At 38.3% G+C, this 17,127-nt stretch overlaps 1 protein-coding gene and 1 long non-coding RNA gene across 9 annotated transcripts in view; one reads left to right on the forward strand and one right to left on the reverse strand.

Moving 5' to 3' along the window:
- The window catches only part of DENND1A (DENN domain containing 1A), a 361,583-nt gene that overhangs the window by 103,138 nt on the left and 241,318 nt on the right, over positions 1-17,127 (reverse strand). For all 7 annotated transcript variants that reach the window (XM_075905650.2, XM_075905649.2, XM_075905651.2 and 4 more), the window contains exons 12-13: positions 14,617-14,718; positions 3,628-3,753 (exon numbers count right to left, since the gene is read on the reverse strand). In XM_075905650.2, coding sequence (XP_075761765.2) covers positions 3,628-3,753; positions 14,617-14,718 — 228 coding nt within the window. The remainder of the gene's footprint in view (positions 1-3,627; positions 3,754-14,616; positions 14,719-17,127) is intronic.
- Positions 1-17,127, forward strand: part of LOC142819334 (uncharacterized) — a 105,357-nt gene that overhangs the window by 12,027 nt on the left and 76,203 nt on the right. The window lies entirely within an intron of this gene.

Below are 17,127 nucleotides of genomic sequence, written 5' to 3' on the forward strand. Positions count from 1 at the left end.
TCTAAAGGGGGATCTGTCGAGAGAGAAAGCCTTATGTGGCCATTTTTATGCAAATTAGGCATGGGATATTTAAATCCGTGCCTCATTTGCAATGTCGACCTGCCTAATCTGCATCCCTCTGCAGACAGAGGGATGCAGTCTAGACATACCCTCAGAGTTATGCATGCTTATATTCATAAGTCAAACTTCCTAAAGCATGGGGGAGGAAGGGAGACCATCAAATTTATCTCTAGCCTTGATCAGACCTTTCCAATCCTCCATCATCAGGGAACCTTCCTCTCTTCACTGGATACAGTTTGACCACACAAGGATGAAGTATTAGCCAATGACACAGGCTGAGAGGTACTCAAGATATTGACAAAGGAGAATTTCTTAAAGCCGACCGGAAACTTTCCTGCATCCCCCCCAGCTTGTTGTTACGTGTGCTCTTGTAAACAGAGATTTGGCCCACAATGATTCAAGCAAGATGAAGTGTCACTCTAGTCACAGCTTGACTGTATGAGGTCAGTCTGAAGCTATGTTCTGCACTCTGACAATCACTATGCATCAGGCAAAATTTAAAGCTTTTCCCAATATAATCTGAACTAATTCCTAATGAACTATGTGCCTCAAAACTACCTCTCTCCACTGACGGAGGTAAGTCATCAGTATTTTACAGAAGAAACCTTGAGGCTTTCATAGATTGTATGATTTGGCCGAGACTATGCAGGAAATCCTTGGCAGAAACGGTAACAGAATCCAGGTCACCTGACTCTTAGGCCTAATCTATGCTTTAATCACAAGTCCATCAAGATGGTTTGAAACATACAGGGTTTAAACATAGCATTCTAGCTAACAATCAAGGAGCTTCTAGCACACAAAGTTGCTGTGTTTTCATAGAATATATTTGTTACAGCATTAAAAAATGTATACTGTTATGAGAACATATCTAAAAATTTAAGAAAGAGGAGAAGGTTACTCACCCTGTGCAGTAATGGAGGTTCTTCGAGATGGTTGTCCCTGTGGGTGCTCCACCACCCGCCCTTCCTCCCCGCTGCTTCGGATTTTTTTTAAAAATTTGAAGACAAAAAACCTTAACTCTAAACTAGAAAGAACTGTAACGCTAGCTACCTCTATAAGTAATACGGAAATATTCACATTTTTAAAGTACTTCAAAACAAAACTGGAGAGCAACAGAGGTTCTGACTAATGCTGGTGGTGCTAGAGAAGGAAGCGAATGGATGGCCAGTCGGGGCACCGTGCATGCTCTCTGTCTGGCGGGCACAGCCTACCAGGGGGCACTGCTACTGTAAATCTCCGACGAGGCCCCTAACAGAGCACCCACAAAGACACTCCTCGAAGAAGAAACAGAGGTTCCTACATATTCCCTGATCTTTGAGATTAGACTGAGAACCTTCCTATAAAAGGGTTTTTCTAAGACAGATTTGTACAATGGGCTTTTTCAATTATGTGTAGAGTTTCTGTTTGTGGGAATAATGAGCAAATCAAAAGAGGGTTTTTACTTGTTCCGATGAGCTCGTTCTAGAAGGGGGAATTGTCATTTCCAAGATGTGTGTCATCATCAACCAATTTTGATATCTCATCTGTACCCTTCAGCCTTCAGAATACCAGATGTTATTCCCAGTAAAGCAATTGACAATTTTATTCTTCTTCATAAAACCCCCAACCTTAACTAGTTAATCCCTCTCACATATCGAAGCAGCACGCACACCAATACTCCCAGAGTTGCCTGGCAACTAGTGGGAGGAGTGTCAGAGAGCAAGAAAGGCCTAAACGAATGAAGGGAAGTCGGTGTTTGCTTGACATGGATAAAGGAGGCTTACAGCCAGGCTGCGTGGCTGCTTTCACTTTTATTAATTATATGGATGGGAATTAAAGTAGCTCCTTTTAGTTCATATTTGGTATGTTAAAAGCACAACATCCACACCTGACAACTGCTATAAGCTGTGCTCAGATACATCAAATACATTTATATTTATACACACACCATACATATCTCTCTGCTATCAGAATAGGAGAAACAGACTGAGCTGTGCTGAATTCAACAGTGTTATTTTTTTTAACAGTGACTATGTCTGGATGGAATGATTCTCATTCATTGAAGATGCTGGATAAACTATTTAAAAATCTGATCAAGCTATCTCTCTCCCACCACCTTTATGAAATCAACAAATAATTCATAGTATGCAAAATATTGAGTGTAGTATTAATGGGGCTGTGATGGATTTCTGGATAGGGAAAATAAAAGGAAATCAAAGAACTACATCTGTTTCCCAAATTCTGTCTTTTGTTGTAACCAACTGTGTGGGTGAAAGGTGTTTACACGCTGCGTACCAGAATCCTATATTCATCTCCAGAGACAGAATGCAGAAGATAGCACCCTTCCTTGAGTCACCACTAACTCATCCACTCTCATTACTCCAACTCAGCCTCTCTCTAAATTGTTCCTGCTCCTCACTGCAGTCACCAATTCTCCACGTTAAGGCAAAAGGTACATTCTCCACTCAGTGGGGATTTTCTTGTGCACCTCCCGTTAGTCTAAGATGCAGTAGCTTTAATAAGCCCTGAACTTTAGGTAGAGAATATCCCCCACATTTTGCTTTAATTTACCTGTGTAGTAGTCTCCTCTGTATTGAGGGAAAGAAGAGGAAGTGAATAGGGCTCTAAGACTTTTACAGGTATTTTATGGTCCACTGAGATAAGTAGCCCTTTCCATCTGGCTCAAACCTTGTGCATTATAGCTAACACATTCATCAGATCATCTACTCAGTCCCTATCTATCACGTGGGCCTATAGGACTCTGAACATGCTCTGTTTTCTCAGGGGAGGTCAATCACCATAAGTAGAGCTTCATAAAACCCTTACATGGGAATATAGATATTGCCAGACTGGATCAAACTTGAGGTCTATCTAGTCCAGTAAAGTGACTGACTGCAGTGAATGCCAACTGCTTCAAAAGAAGGTACAAGAACCCCAAAGTAGGCAGAACACATTGTCTCATCCTGATCTAGAATAGATAGAGAGTGGCTTAATCCCTGAAGTATTAGGATGAATATCCCTTCAAAGCTTTTTTGGCATTAACTAATGACTCTCATTATTGACATTATCCAGATAAATATTCAATCTCCTCAATGCCTTCCTATTGAAGTGAGTTCCACATTGCAATAACAGGGGTGAAAAATATTTTTATTGGTTTGAATTTTTTTTACCTTTTACATTTCAATCATTGCCCCCTTATTCTTGTGTTATGAGACAGAGTGAAGAGAAGCTCCCAATCTATATTCCCCATACCTTGTATTATTCTACCAATGTCCATCGTATCCCCTCTTAAATTATCTCCTTTCTGAAGTAAATAATACTAATTCTTTTCATGCTCTCTTTATACAAGAGTTCTTCTAGACCCTTTAAATCAAACTCCTCTTTGCTGAACCCTTCTATTTCCACAACATCTTGAGATCATTGACCAATGCCACATGCAGCATTCCAACTGAGTAGGTATTATTAAGTTCCATAAAATCCTTATAACATTCTTAGCATTATTTACAACCTCCATCTGAACATCTTATGGGCAATTTCCACTGCTGCTATGTATCTGCATTTGTGTTAACATACGGACGTCCTACTTACGGGTTCAATTTTCAGTGCATTTCTGTAGCTCCCAAAGAAAGAGGCCTGGGCTTTTAGGAATGCTCTTGCTACTCCATCCCCAGTAGTTGTGGAGACTTTCTTCAATCTGTTCTTGAGTGCAGAAACCTGTAAGTACATAGCAGTCCTAGATCATCTTCACGGCATAAAAAAGAACTTACTGAATGGGGAACTTGCCAAAAAGTTTCATCTGCTGCAGCTGTAAGGAGGAATGACATATCAAATACAAAGCAGGAGTTTTCCATTCTAGGGAAACTAGATTTCCAGCTACTTATTTTGGCCACCAGCAAATCACATTTTGCTTGGAAGCCAGCAGGCAGGAATGCAGGAAGATAAGGACGTGTTTTTAAAAGCGGACTTTCCATGCATCTGTTGTTACATGTTCATAGCTACAAGGACTTTGCTGTTCTTTGAGGTAATCTATACAGTGGTGCATCATTCCCTCTTCGGACCCACCAATGAACTTCATTCCTCAGTTTCAGAATATAAGAACAGCCATTCTGGCTCAGACCAATGTCCCATCGAGACTAGTATCTTGTCTCTGACTGCAGCCAGTGACAGAGGATTCAGAGGGAATCAACAGTACAGGAAAATGTATCAAGTGACTCATCCTGTTGTCTAGTCCTTGCCTCTGCCAGGTGCAAGTTCAGGGACACCTGGAGCATGGAGTGGTATCCCTGTGCATCTTAGCTAATGGCCACTGATGGACCTATTTTCCATTCATTTATCTCATTCTTTTTCGAACCCTTATACTTTTGACCTTCACAATTTCCCAAGGTAACAATTTTCACAGGTTGACTGTGCTTTTTATTTTACTTTAAAACTGTGAATGTCATCGGGTGACCCTAGTTCGTGTGTTCTGTGTAGGTGTAAATAAAACTTCCTTATTCGCTTTCTCCTTATCATTCTTGATTTTAAATAAACCTAACATATTACCCATTAATCCCTGTCTTTTTAATATCTCTGCATGTAGAAGCTGTTCCATGCCCCAATAATTTTGGTTACCCCTCTCTGCACATTATAAAATTCTTTTTTGAGATGAAGTGACCAGAACTATATGCAGTTTTCAAGGTGTAGGTGTACCATGGATTTGAATAGCGGCATTATGATATATTCTGGTTTATTATCTATCTCTTTCTTAATGGATTCTAATATTAGGTAGCCTTTTTGATCACTGCAAATTGAGTGAATGTTTTCAGAGAATTTTCTTTGATGACTGCAAGATCTCTTTCTTGAGTGATAGCAGCTAATTTCTCTCTCATCATTTGGAATGTTTTAACTGGGATTATTTTCCCTCCATGTGCATTACTTTGCACTTGTCCACAATGAATTTCATGTGCCATTTTGTCACCCAGTGATCCAGTTTAGTGAGTTCTTCCTGTGATTCTTTGCAGTCAGTTTTGTACTAAACTATCTTGAGTAATTTTGTATCCTCTGCAAACTTTGATATCTCTCGGTTCACCCCTTCTTCCAGATTATTTGTGATTATGTTGAGCAGCACTTGTCCCAGTAGAGACTTTTTGAGAGGGGAATCCTCTTATTTACCTTTCTCCATTGTGAAAACTGACTATTTATTCCTACCCTTTGTTTCCCATCTTTTAGCCAGTTACTGAGCCATGACAAGACTTCCCTCTTAGCCTTTGATTGCCTAGTTTGCTTAAGAGCCTTTAATTAGGGACTTTATCAAAGGCATTCTGAAAATCCAAATACATTATTCAAACAGGATCACCTTTGTCCACATGCTTGATGACTCCCTCAAAGAATTCTAACAGATTGGTGAGGCACAATTGCCCTTTACAAAACCTGTGTGGACTCTTCCCCAACACATTGTGTTTATCTATTGTCTGATGATTTTTTTGGGGGGGGAGGGGAGGAGTAACTATAGTTTCATCCAAATTGCCTGGGACTAAAGCTATCCTTACTAGTTTCTAATTGCCAGATAGCCTCTGAAGCATTTTTTAAAATAGTTGTCACATGAGCTACCCTTCTATCATCTTGTACAGAAGCTGATGTAAGCAACAGGTTACGTGTCATACTCTGTAATTTCTGACCGACTCCACCATTCCAACAATGAGGAAGTTATAATGCTGATGGATGAGATAAACATGTATAGTTGATATTTAGCTGCAATTAAAGTCAGATTAAGGATGACCAGAAAGCATTTGGGATTTGTAAATTTCATGCATGTCATCTGATGAAGCATTATATGAGATACATCATCCCTGTTATTTTGGCCAAACCTGATTACAATACATACCATAATTTAGATACTTTTTTTATTCACTATAGGAATGTCAACATGGCCCCTTTCCCAGCCTACCATAATTCTGTAGAAATGTATATAGAAAAACATTTGACAAGAATGTTATTAGTTAAATGGTGCAGAAACAAAAAATCATAAACAGGCCCAAGATCTTTGCTCTCTCTGGAGTTTAAGAATATTAAAGGTTTTTTTGCCCCTTCTGTTCGTTATTACTGGTGCTGAATATAGTTCAATACTAATGCCCGCCATAGAAATGAAATTCCACAAATATTTTGTAAGTGGCTTATAAACATGTAGGGCTAGATATATATATATACCAGTATAATTTTATTCTACAAAGCTAAACTATGTAGAGACTAAATTATGCCGTTTGTAGAATGTCTACCACAACAGGGTCCCAATCCTGATTACATAATATAAATGGAAAGGGTTAGGATGATATTCAGAGTCAGCATACCCCAGAATGTATTTCAGAAGCTTGAACTGAAATTCTAAATGAAATGTTTTCATTCAAGTAAAAAGAAAACCTATACAAATGACAAAAGCATCTCCCAATGACAATGGTGACATTTCCATCCTTTGAAATGGTCGATATCTACTGAGGATCTTTTCTTCCTGCTTCTCAAAAGGCTCTATACCACCTGTGTTAGATAATTCCTCACTTAACCTTCACTGCCCTTTCTCTTTCATACTAGAGGTGTTTAATTACCTCAGATTCACAAAGCTGCACTTCAGGTGAACATAGTCCTAATGGTCTCATTACCATTTACACAAAGAAATACTCACTGATAGTAACTAAGCAAATATCAACTGTATACCCTCTACACAAGCAAATTTGAACCCTGTCCAAGCATGCAGGTTACCATACTCTTCTCTCCATACTCCAAGGTCTGCAGTTTTGAAGGATTACCCATTACCATTTTCTGTTCTTCAAAATTTCTCATATATAAATAGGTTGTGACTTGGTTTGTTGTCTTTCCTTTTTAGTGCTTATAGCTCAATAACTTCTCAAGTCTGGTTGTATATCTCCGTACTATTGTTAGTGACAGCATTTTTGCTTTTCAAACACACAAAATAAGATAAAACATCTCTTTGCACATTAATGTTTAACTTGCTGTGCCTGAGCCGCAATGGCTGCAACCAAATCATCAACAAATAATTTTGTCAGCAGAATTTTTTAGTGTTGAAGATGCTAGGACAGGATATGTTCACTCTCTAAAGCAGATGGCACAGAAGTGAAATAGGTGGAAAAACAGAAGATATAGGAAAACTAAGACCACACACTACCGTTTCCTTTGTTTTACATGACATAGAATGCCATGGCTTAAAACGGAAAAGAGAGTGTGAGGGAGTGAGAAGAGGGCCGGGCGGTGCGGAGACTAAAGAAAGCCTTTTTGCCCAGCTAGCCCCACCCTGCTTTACCTGCAGCCAATGCCAGACCTGGAGAGAGGATAAGAGAAAAGAGCCTGGCTCAGTTAGGGGCTGACCAGCAGAGACAGGACCTGAGCTTAGGGTCATAGCTTTGTGTCCCAGCCTCCTCCCTGTTTCTGCAACTCTGCCAGAGGATCTCGGCGTTAATACTTTTTCTGCCAATGAGCACTGTTGCTCAAAAAAGGTAAAGCTAGGAAAAAGCCAGGTGCCATAAGGAAGTCTGAGGATTTTAAGAGCACTAGAAATGCAATATATACATTGTCTCTATGGCATCCTGTTTATTGTCTATTCAATGAGTGGGCATTGGCCTTAACACAACAACTTTACTTGAAACTTGTAGATCTGCCGTCATATTCAAGCACTGGCTGCTCACCTAATTTTTCTTTATCTTTCTCAAAATCTAAAAAAGTTGTGCCTTTTTTTGCTGGCACATGCTACAATGTGGACTGCAGAAAATGTAACCCATGGCAATGTATTTAATTGGCTTGTGTCAAATGTTTGTTCTAGACATAATTACAAAGAGATTTCTGGATATTTATTTGTAACTTTTCCTGAAGCATGACAGTGATTTTGTCATAAGATGCCTGAAATTACTATCTCATACTTTAAGGTGGTGAATTAAAGGGATGTCCAGCATTGATTGTAAATCCAAACATTATAGTTTAATGTCAATAATCCATGCATTAAATGAGCTTCTAAGCACATGCTAACATGTAGACTATCATAGACTATAGACAGACTATAATCTATGGCTCATTTGCTTTCATTGAAACCACTCTTACTAGGCCAAATGGAATTATAGCACCATTAGACTGTTAAGTCTGAACAAGTTACAAATAAGCATAATTATTAATTTTATCCCCAGCTCACCCATGTTTGGAAGGCCAAGTAACAGCTGTAACTATTTTCTTGGCTTTTGCTTTCTATACTAGCTTTACAGGTTATTTTTGCAGCTATATCTTGAAGCTCATAATCAACCCAGAAAACTTTAGTGTGTTTTTTTTATTAGCATAAACTTGGGGAAAGAGGCGCTTGCTGCTAAAGTACAGGAATGGCAATCAAAAGATCTAGATTCTATTTCTGGCTCTCTGACAGGCTTTTAATGTGGCCTAAGGCAAGTCATAACCTCGCTGCATCTTAGGTTCCTCATTTATGAAAGAAGTAGAATAATGACATACCTCACTAGGGTGTTCTGAGGCTTAATAAATTAGCATTTCTAAATCACTGAGATCCTCAGATAGAAGGTGTTAACTATTTACTGATAAAGAACTGTAGAAAAAAATTAATAAACCCATTCTTGTGTGGTATGTGTAAGAGGAGAGTTTTCCGCCTCCTTTAAAATGAAAATTAAACATAGCACTACAATGTACTTATTTTATGGATTCACATATTTACCCATTTCAATGAAGTCAAGAGCTACTTTTTCCACTAACATAATATAATGTAGCTTAAATAACAAAGCATTAAAAATAATATATCAGGGAGATTGATGAGTGAACAAAAGTAAACCTGCTCCTTTGTTTACTCTAGAATAAATTAATACATAAAACAAAATAGGCTGCATAACCTGAACTGCGCCTGTATTCTGCCTGAAGAGATGGGGTTTTTTTTTTTTTTTTTTTTTGGTAATAAGAAGGTGACCGTTCAATATGAAGATTATTTCTAACCAGCCACATATACATGTAGCTTACCCTGGAGTGTTTTTAAAGAAGATTTTTATACTTCTGGCAGTTCAGGTTTAAAGGTCAGATTGAAACTATCACCATGTTTCAAAATGCAATCTGTGCAATGCAGCATAATGAAATGGTTCAGTAAAGGTGCTAGTGGAAATTCTTTTAATTAGGTCCAAGGCTTTTCAGTTGTCAACATGAATAAAGTAAGAAACATTCTCTTGCAAACAGAAAAAAAAGAAAAGAAAATATAAATGGAAGTTACCTTTCAAAATTGGATTTGCAATTGAAAAACAGAAGTTAGTATTGCTATGATCTCAACATGTTTCAGTTCCCAGAAAGCAGAGACATAAACAGTGAAGTGTAAGAGCATCTAATTGTGAAAGCTGGCTAACAAATAGGATATGGATACCATGCAAAAAAATAATCAGAAGCAATTGCAAGTATTTATAAAAACATTATGGATTAAATTTAATATTTTCATTTCTTTCACTAAGCATAAAATTTATGCTTTATAATATGAAGCTCTGATACCTACAACTAAGACTCCAATATGACACTATTATCATCTGAAATACTTAAACATATATCCGCAGGGACTGTAACAAAGTATATAAAACCAGAAATAAACTGATTCCCCCTCAACCATTGATATAACTCATAGAAAGATATGTAGGAAACCTGTCAGCAGCAAGTGCAACTAGAAGATAAAAACAGTTCTTAATTACAAGTTTCAGAGAGGTAGGGTGTGATTCCGTTTCAGAAAAAAGGAGAAGTCCTGTGGACCTTAAAGACTAAAAATTTATTAGGGCATCAGCTTTCTTAATAAACTTCCTTTGTTAATATTGAAAATTTAAAAAGGAACACTGCTATTCAAAGAGCTCTCTCTGACCCCCCTATCAGCAGCAACATCCAGCGGTATCACAAACACGAAGTTGAGCAGGGACAGACTCTAGCACTTCAAATATATACCTACTAATGCAGATGTTTGTACCTTGATTTTGAAAGGAGCTGACCTGGGCAATTCAGGAAGTCTGATAGCTAGAAGTTACTGTGCAGTGGAGCCAGAGCAAAGCACTGACATTCTTTGTTAGGTGTTTAATCCGATTCTACTGGAACTCTCTCAAGATTATCCAACCTCTGTAACATGCACATTCATTGGAGAGACACTTCACAATAGTCCATTTTCACTCAGGTCTTAGGACTGAAATGGTAACAAAACTCACTTGGAACGATAGAAAGACCGGTTTAGGCAGTGTCATTAATTGTGAGATCCAAGCATGACTCACAGAAAAAGTCTCCAGCAAATTCACATGACTTTAAGGGATTCTTTTTTTCAATGTAGCAAAAAGAGTTGTTCAGAAAATCAAGCAGACTATTAATTTTGTTATGGCATTAATAGCCTGCCAGTGAACACAGCAAAGTAAATGCTACTCATCTCTGCAGAATGTAACTGAATTTAATTCACCAAAGTAAATTTTGCATACAGTCAAGGATTAATGAAGTGCTTAGTGCTAATGCTACCTTGCAACACTGAAAGCATGGTTTGTCTTAGCCATTCACAACTGTGGAACCGTTACTAATATTTTTACTCCCTCAACTAACGTATCCTGGTACAGTCCCCAACAGATCACAAATGCATCCATGTGGAGTGAGCCCAGTGAGATGCCAGAATCTCTTTCACCTTTCTTCCTTCTCTCCTTCCCCTGGAAGAAATGGTGTATAATAGATCAGCTTCATGGCCTCCCTGCTGTGATGAACAACTTGATCCACTTACAGTTCCAAACACACGATGAATGAAAGAACAGACAAAAATTCACTTCTTGCAAAGAAAAGCAGCTGCTCTCTAGTGGTCAAGGGCAAATATTAAACCATTTTAAAGGAAAGGAAAAGACCTAGGAGAACACTTAATTATCTAGGCAACTAAGAATACAAATGAGGAATAAGACAGAAACGTGGATTCCAAACATGAACTACACAAAGCAAAATGATTCAGGTTAAGTCTTTGTTACAATACATATTCAACCCAGCTGTGTTTCTATAGCAGTTGTGAAAAAATATACATCATGTGCATTGTTTGAGAGTCATGCCAGCTAATTGAATTTACTGGCAGCACTTCCTCTGCAATGCTCCAAACATCCTCTAAGAGAAAATGTAGCTTTTAAATAGACCTGAAGAAAACTGAATCAAGAATTTTGAACTAATAAAACACAACTCTTTACTGTTATAAACGTGAAGTAAAAGTAAGTAATGAAAGGAAGGAAGTCTCTTAAAATTTATTACATTCCAGAGCTTGAAGTTTTGGGTTTATTGGTGAAGTCTCTTCTGTTGTTCTACAGTGCTTCTGCTATAGCGCTTTTAATGAAGCCCCATAAAATCTAATATAATAGTTGGCTGTTGACAAATCATATACACATACAAGGCCCAGGGTTTGCTGTATCCAGACATTTCTTACATAATTCTATGAAATTTACAAGTTTGACATTTCCACAGTTGTGCATAATAGCATGAGTGATGACCAGCTGGCAGATTTGGATGCAAATAGTAAAGTCAAAATGAAGAGCTATTTAATATCAATACCAAAGAGAGGCTTTGAAATAACTTTAATAGACTGAAATGCTGGCACGAGCCAGGGAGCACAGAATCATCCAGAACTCACTGCTTCCTGCCTACCTGGTTATATACAGTGACGAACAGTCACATTGCGGACCACTGAGGAGTGAAGGGATGTCGCAGCGCCAAGCAGTGAGCATGCATGAGTGACCCAGTGCAATGAATGGGAAACTTACTTGGATTGACTTCTGCCCTGAGGGAATAGTCACTTTTCAATGGACATGGATAGTCTCTCACCAGGCTGTGGTAACTGGAAATCATTGCTCTTACAGCAAACAATGATCAGCCAAACTAATTCGCATGAAGCTATTACAATACATTTGACTTATCTAGCAGTGGAATGGAAACAACTCAGGGGTCGGGACTTCCTTTTGAACGTGGCGATTCTAGAAGTTTGACGGATGCCGCTTTGGCTGATATCAATGCCCAAGTTGCAAGGCTACTACTATGGAACCCCAAGGGGGATGCTAGACGTGTTTAGCTACAATTCCACTTCCTTTCATTTAGTGCCTTCAACGTGAATCCGGCTAGCAATATTTTGAACTTTTCTCCCCCTGAATTTTTGCTTGATGAATATGGTCAGGCAGTGACCATTTCTGTGTCTTGGCTGTTTGGAGGCCTCTGTGAAATGCATTTGGAGTCTCAGTCCCATTCCTAACATGCACCCACAACAAAAGGCAGACACTTCTGTTGGAAGTAGCTGGCTGACAGCAGGCAGACCTCGCACTGAAATCTTCAGGGTGACCACAAATCACTTCCCCCACACAGAGGTACTCTGACCAGGAATGCTTGAAGTATGCTGGTGACAAGGAAGGACAAATGCATGTGATGTTGAAAGGCCTGCATACCAGCTGACATTCTCCAGATTCCTCCTATCTCTGTTTAGTGCACTACTCTTGGAACAGCTGTGTCATGTTAGTGCAGAATATCAAAAAGATGGATATTCTGTACTTCAAAATGACATGAATATTAATTGTCTAAGCAAACAGCCATACACATGATGCTCCCCCAAGTATCAGGACTCAAAACACTGCTTCTTCATGGGCCCCAAGCTTCCACAGCCAGCAATCATGTTCATCTGGAGAGCAGACCTTTACCACAGCAGCCAAGCTACAGTTATACATTTTCATTTTCATCTGCGGCTCTGAACTGGTGAATATTAACTGAGTAAGTGAGGCTCATGCTGGGAGTGAGGGTATATGCAGGTTGGGTGTTTGCTCTTCTACTTCTGTCTGTTAAGTGATTCACAGTCAAGAATCCTCATCAACCAGGAGAATTGATTCACACATCCAACCACTACTACAAAAATGAAATAGGGCTTCCTTTGGTTGAAAAACTAGTGCCAGTCTATGAACATCCTGCTGAAAACTGCAGCAGAAAACACAATGTTAACAGCCAAGAGACTCCACCTTTCCACTCCACACTGCAACAGAGCAATGTACTCCAGCATCACTGTGATGCCAATCATCTCTGTAATGAGGCAAGAGCCCTCCCCGTGAATGTCTGGTACTCTTATTAATTGGACAAAATCACATCAGAGGACAAAGGGCTTTCCTCTAGGCAAAATAGATGGGTCTCCCCTCTCAATCTCTCGAGTAAATTTTACAAAATGCTCCAACCAGGTCCTGAGAGAGAAAAAAAAAAAATCTAGAAAATGTTACACTGCCACTTTTCGATGAGCCACAAACACTAGCCTGCATTATGGTGAAATGAGGTGAAAGACAAGACAAAGCAAGGCAGAGATTTCAAGTGTTATATATAATATGGAAAAACTACAGAGATATACTTAAAATAAAAGAGTTGTCCTGTAGCACCTAATATTCTAACAATATTATGCGTATATAGTGTATAATAAGCTTTTGTAGGCAAAACCCACTTCATCAGATGAGAGAGGAAGTGGGTTTTGCCCACAAAAAACTCATGATACTATCCATTCATCCATCCATGTTAGTCTATAAGATGCTACAAGACAACTTTTTTATTTTTATTTTTTTTAAAGTATTCAACTGCAGACAGAGGCAGGATTTTATTTAGATCATTAAATAAGTGAAAAGAAGCAGACATTACAAATGATGGATCCTAGTAATCAACTGAATAGTGTGTCTAGTAAGAGAATTTCAGATTTTTCTGTCTTCTTCCAAAACGACACCAGCAGGACTGTACATGGCTTCTAGTGCATTTGCTGTACATGCTTTGCCATGCGTTGCCTCTTTTAGTTTCATTAGCAAAGATACTCTGGTATCACACGGCAACAAGACAGTAATGTAAATCAGGCTCATCATTGTCTCACTACAGTTAAAGAACCAAACATTTATGCAACAGCATTAAATTAGTTTAAACATTTTAAATGGAATTAAAGCACTATTACACCACTATTGAATTATTTTCACAAAACAGTCTTAGTAATGGATTATGAAGTGAGTGACCCGATTTCAAAAGTATGTTAAAGTTCAGTATACTGATTCAAATTCAGATACAGCTGGAGGAAAATAGGGGAAAAGTTTCATTAAAGTATCCCCACAAATATATGTCTGTCCATTATCTTTACATTAAATTCCCTCTTCCTGAGCACTCTGTTCCACCTCAAAAATCTGCTTGAAGTTGTTTTTATTTAATTTTGTTTCATGTTAGATATGGCACACATGAGCTTTTTCTTCCTGCAAGACTTTAATTTTAACCATTTGGAATCTGACATATCAACTGGGTATTTTAATTAAAGTTGCAGCATTCCCACCATTAAGTGTCAACTTTGTCTCCCTGTCACAAAAGTAACCTCTGTTTCAACCTCCAGATATTCTATTGGGTTCCATATCCCGCCAAGATTGCTATATTCTGTCAGGCAAAAAAGATAAAGACAGGTTAAGCAGTTCATTTAACACAACACGTGAGGGCTTTGGCACCACCACCAGACACATGTTAGAAACTAAACAGATAAAAAGGATTGCTATTTCTAGTAATGTAGTAGTTCCAAATCATCAAACAATTTATACATACCACATCATTAGGAAGGCTCTGTAGATCATCAAAAGGGGTTTCCAGTGTGTTGGTGTCAACATTAAGAATCACCACATCTTCCAGGGCCATATTTCTAACTTTCTAAAAAAATGTCAAAAATCACAAAAAGGAGGGGGAAGGAAGTCAAATCTTATTCATAAAGAACATCAATCATAACATAATATCCAACTACACTATTTCCTAAGCACTTTAAAAGAAGCAAGTGGTTTCCTCTTGCTCCTCACTGTGCGTGGTATGTGTTGTTTAACATTTGTGGTTTTGTTTTTCCATTTCTTTTAATTAAATACTTAACCTGGCTTTACTAATTTCCATTTACTTCTTGTTTCCCTTTTCAATCTGGATTCAAAACACAACTTCTAGCTGCATCGAGACTCAAGTAAGTATTTTTCTTAATTCAGTATTTTGTTGCAGTATCACACGGAATGGTGGCTTTTCCAGTTGCCTGAGTGCTAGTAAGGCCAAACTCAGATCCACTTTACCATCTCTGGCTTTGCCTTAGCACCTCAAACACATCCACAAATGAGATTACATTTGGACAAAATGGACATTGTCAAAGATAAACAGAGTGAGAAAGAAACTAGAATGTTTTTTCCTTAATTCTAGGATTTCCAGAATACCATGAAAGATTACAAAATAATTTCAGGTTTCTCCCACTGGATCTCACACCCAGAAGAGTTTTGAGAAAAATCCCATTTCACATTATTTCTTTTGTGTTTCCACTGTAATATGATGTCTAAGAACAGCAAGCTCCAAATCAAACAAATTGATGCACATATCTTAACCCTATCTGTGCAAAGCAAAACAGATGCACTACTTGGCTATACATTTGCCAAAATTTGTTTGTTAAAGTGAGTGTCGAGTATAAAAAAAAAGGGAACTAATTAGGAAATTTCTCAAGTTGAGTCTTGAACCTTTTAGGAATTTTATTGGGTTGTTCACTTCAAAATCCTAGCTACAGAGTTAGAGGAAGAACTTTGTAGGCTACAGAGCAAGGTTAGAAATTCTAGCTCTTCTGGACCAAACACAAAAACAGAAGGAACAGAAATGAGCATATGAAAGAACCATTACAAAGGGGATGAAACGACAGATGTAGAACATCCTTCTGTCATTACAATAGGCAAAGAAGTTCTACATTACAGTATAAGTCTCAATGCATACACTCCTCTTCTCAATGGTCAGCTTGAATGGCTTCCAATCCCTAAGTGAAAGCACTGACTGCGGGGTGTTTAAGATTACATTTTCTACTATGGTACACAGATGTACAATAAAAGAAAAGTATAGTCTCTTTTTGAAAACAATAGACCTTGGTAGCTTCCGCTGGGTAAGTGTCCAAGAAGCAGAAGACTGTCAAACTTCACTTCCCCTCTGAAGCAACATAAACTGCATTGCTGATGGTTTCAATAATGGAATTTAAATATTCCCTTAATAAATCATGTTTTCATCCAATCTGAGAACTGTATGTACATAAAGTCTTTAAATTCACACACAAAGTACAATATCCAAGCACCACATTTATCTATATTTTCAGGATTCAGTAGATCCTCAGTTTGATCTTCTCTCTCCATCTACTCAGGATGCCACTAGCCAAAAAAGGAAGGTAATGCTCTAATGAGGTATTCAAGACAGTTGGATGAGAAAAATTAACAGTACTTTCAACCCAAAATGTTACTGCTTCTGAAACATTCTCCTATGAAATCTGATCCACATACACTAAATTTCTACAGGGATACAGAAATGCAAGATCCTATGAAGCACATATCCAACAATATTCGATCTTCTGAAAAGAAAATATAAAATCCAAAATGTTTCCAGATCATGAAGAGATGGACTGACACTTAAAATGCATTAACAACTTGCACAGAGGCAAGAGTGTATTCTATCACAAACTAGCCTGCAAGGTAAAGATGGAATGAGAAAAAGTAGTGGATGGAGAGAAAAAGAGGACGTGAGAAAGGAAAGCATACAATGAACAATCTGTTCAAAATACAGATGGAGGAATTCATTTCAGTTTTTTTAATACCAGCAAACAAGATCTGGCAATTCATTGTCATGTTGCCTCAGGATAATGCAACTTCTGCCCGCCACATGGTAAAGACAGACAATAATGTGCCTGTTAAAAGGTGACAATGTCTAGTCAAATACACAGCTTCAAATTAACAGACACCAAGGAGCAACTAATAAGAAGGTCTACAGATGGTTAATAGTCAAACAGCCACATTTCAGACATGGGTGCTCCAGTGGGGGAGATACCGCAGGTAGGCCTCCCTGTTAGAGACTACCTGCCGGATTCAACTACAATCGATCAATGAACAAACAAAGCCAAAGGTTGCTGGTGTCATCTTGAAGGGCCTCAAACCACATGTGACAGGCAATTTCTAAGCATGAGAGTAGTAGGTCCGGATCAACAGTAGATTTGTTGTTAGAGAATGGTGAAGCGCTCTGATATGTAATAAATGGTGCCAGGACTTGCGAAGACAATGCTTGACATTC

Source organism: Pelodiscus sinensis, chromosome 23, assembly GCF_052426305.1.
Source record: "Pelodiscus sinensis isolate ZL-2025 chromosome 23, ASM5242630v1, whole genome shotgun sequence".
NCBI lineage: Eukaryota > Metazoa > Chordata > Testudines > Trionychidae > Pelodiscus > Pelodiscus sinensis.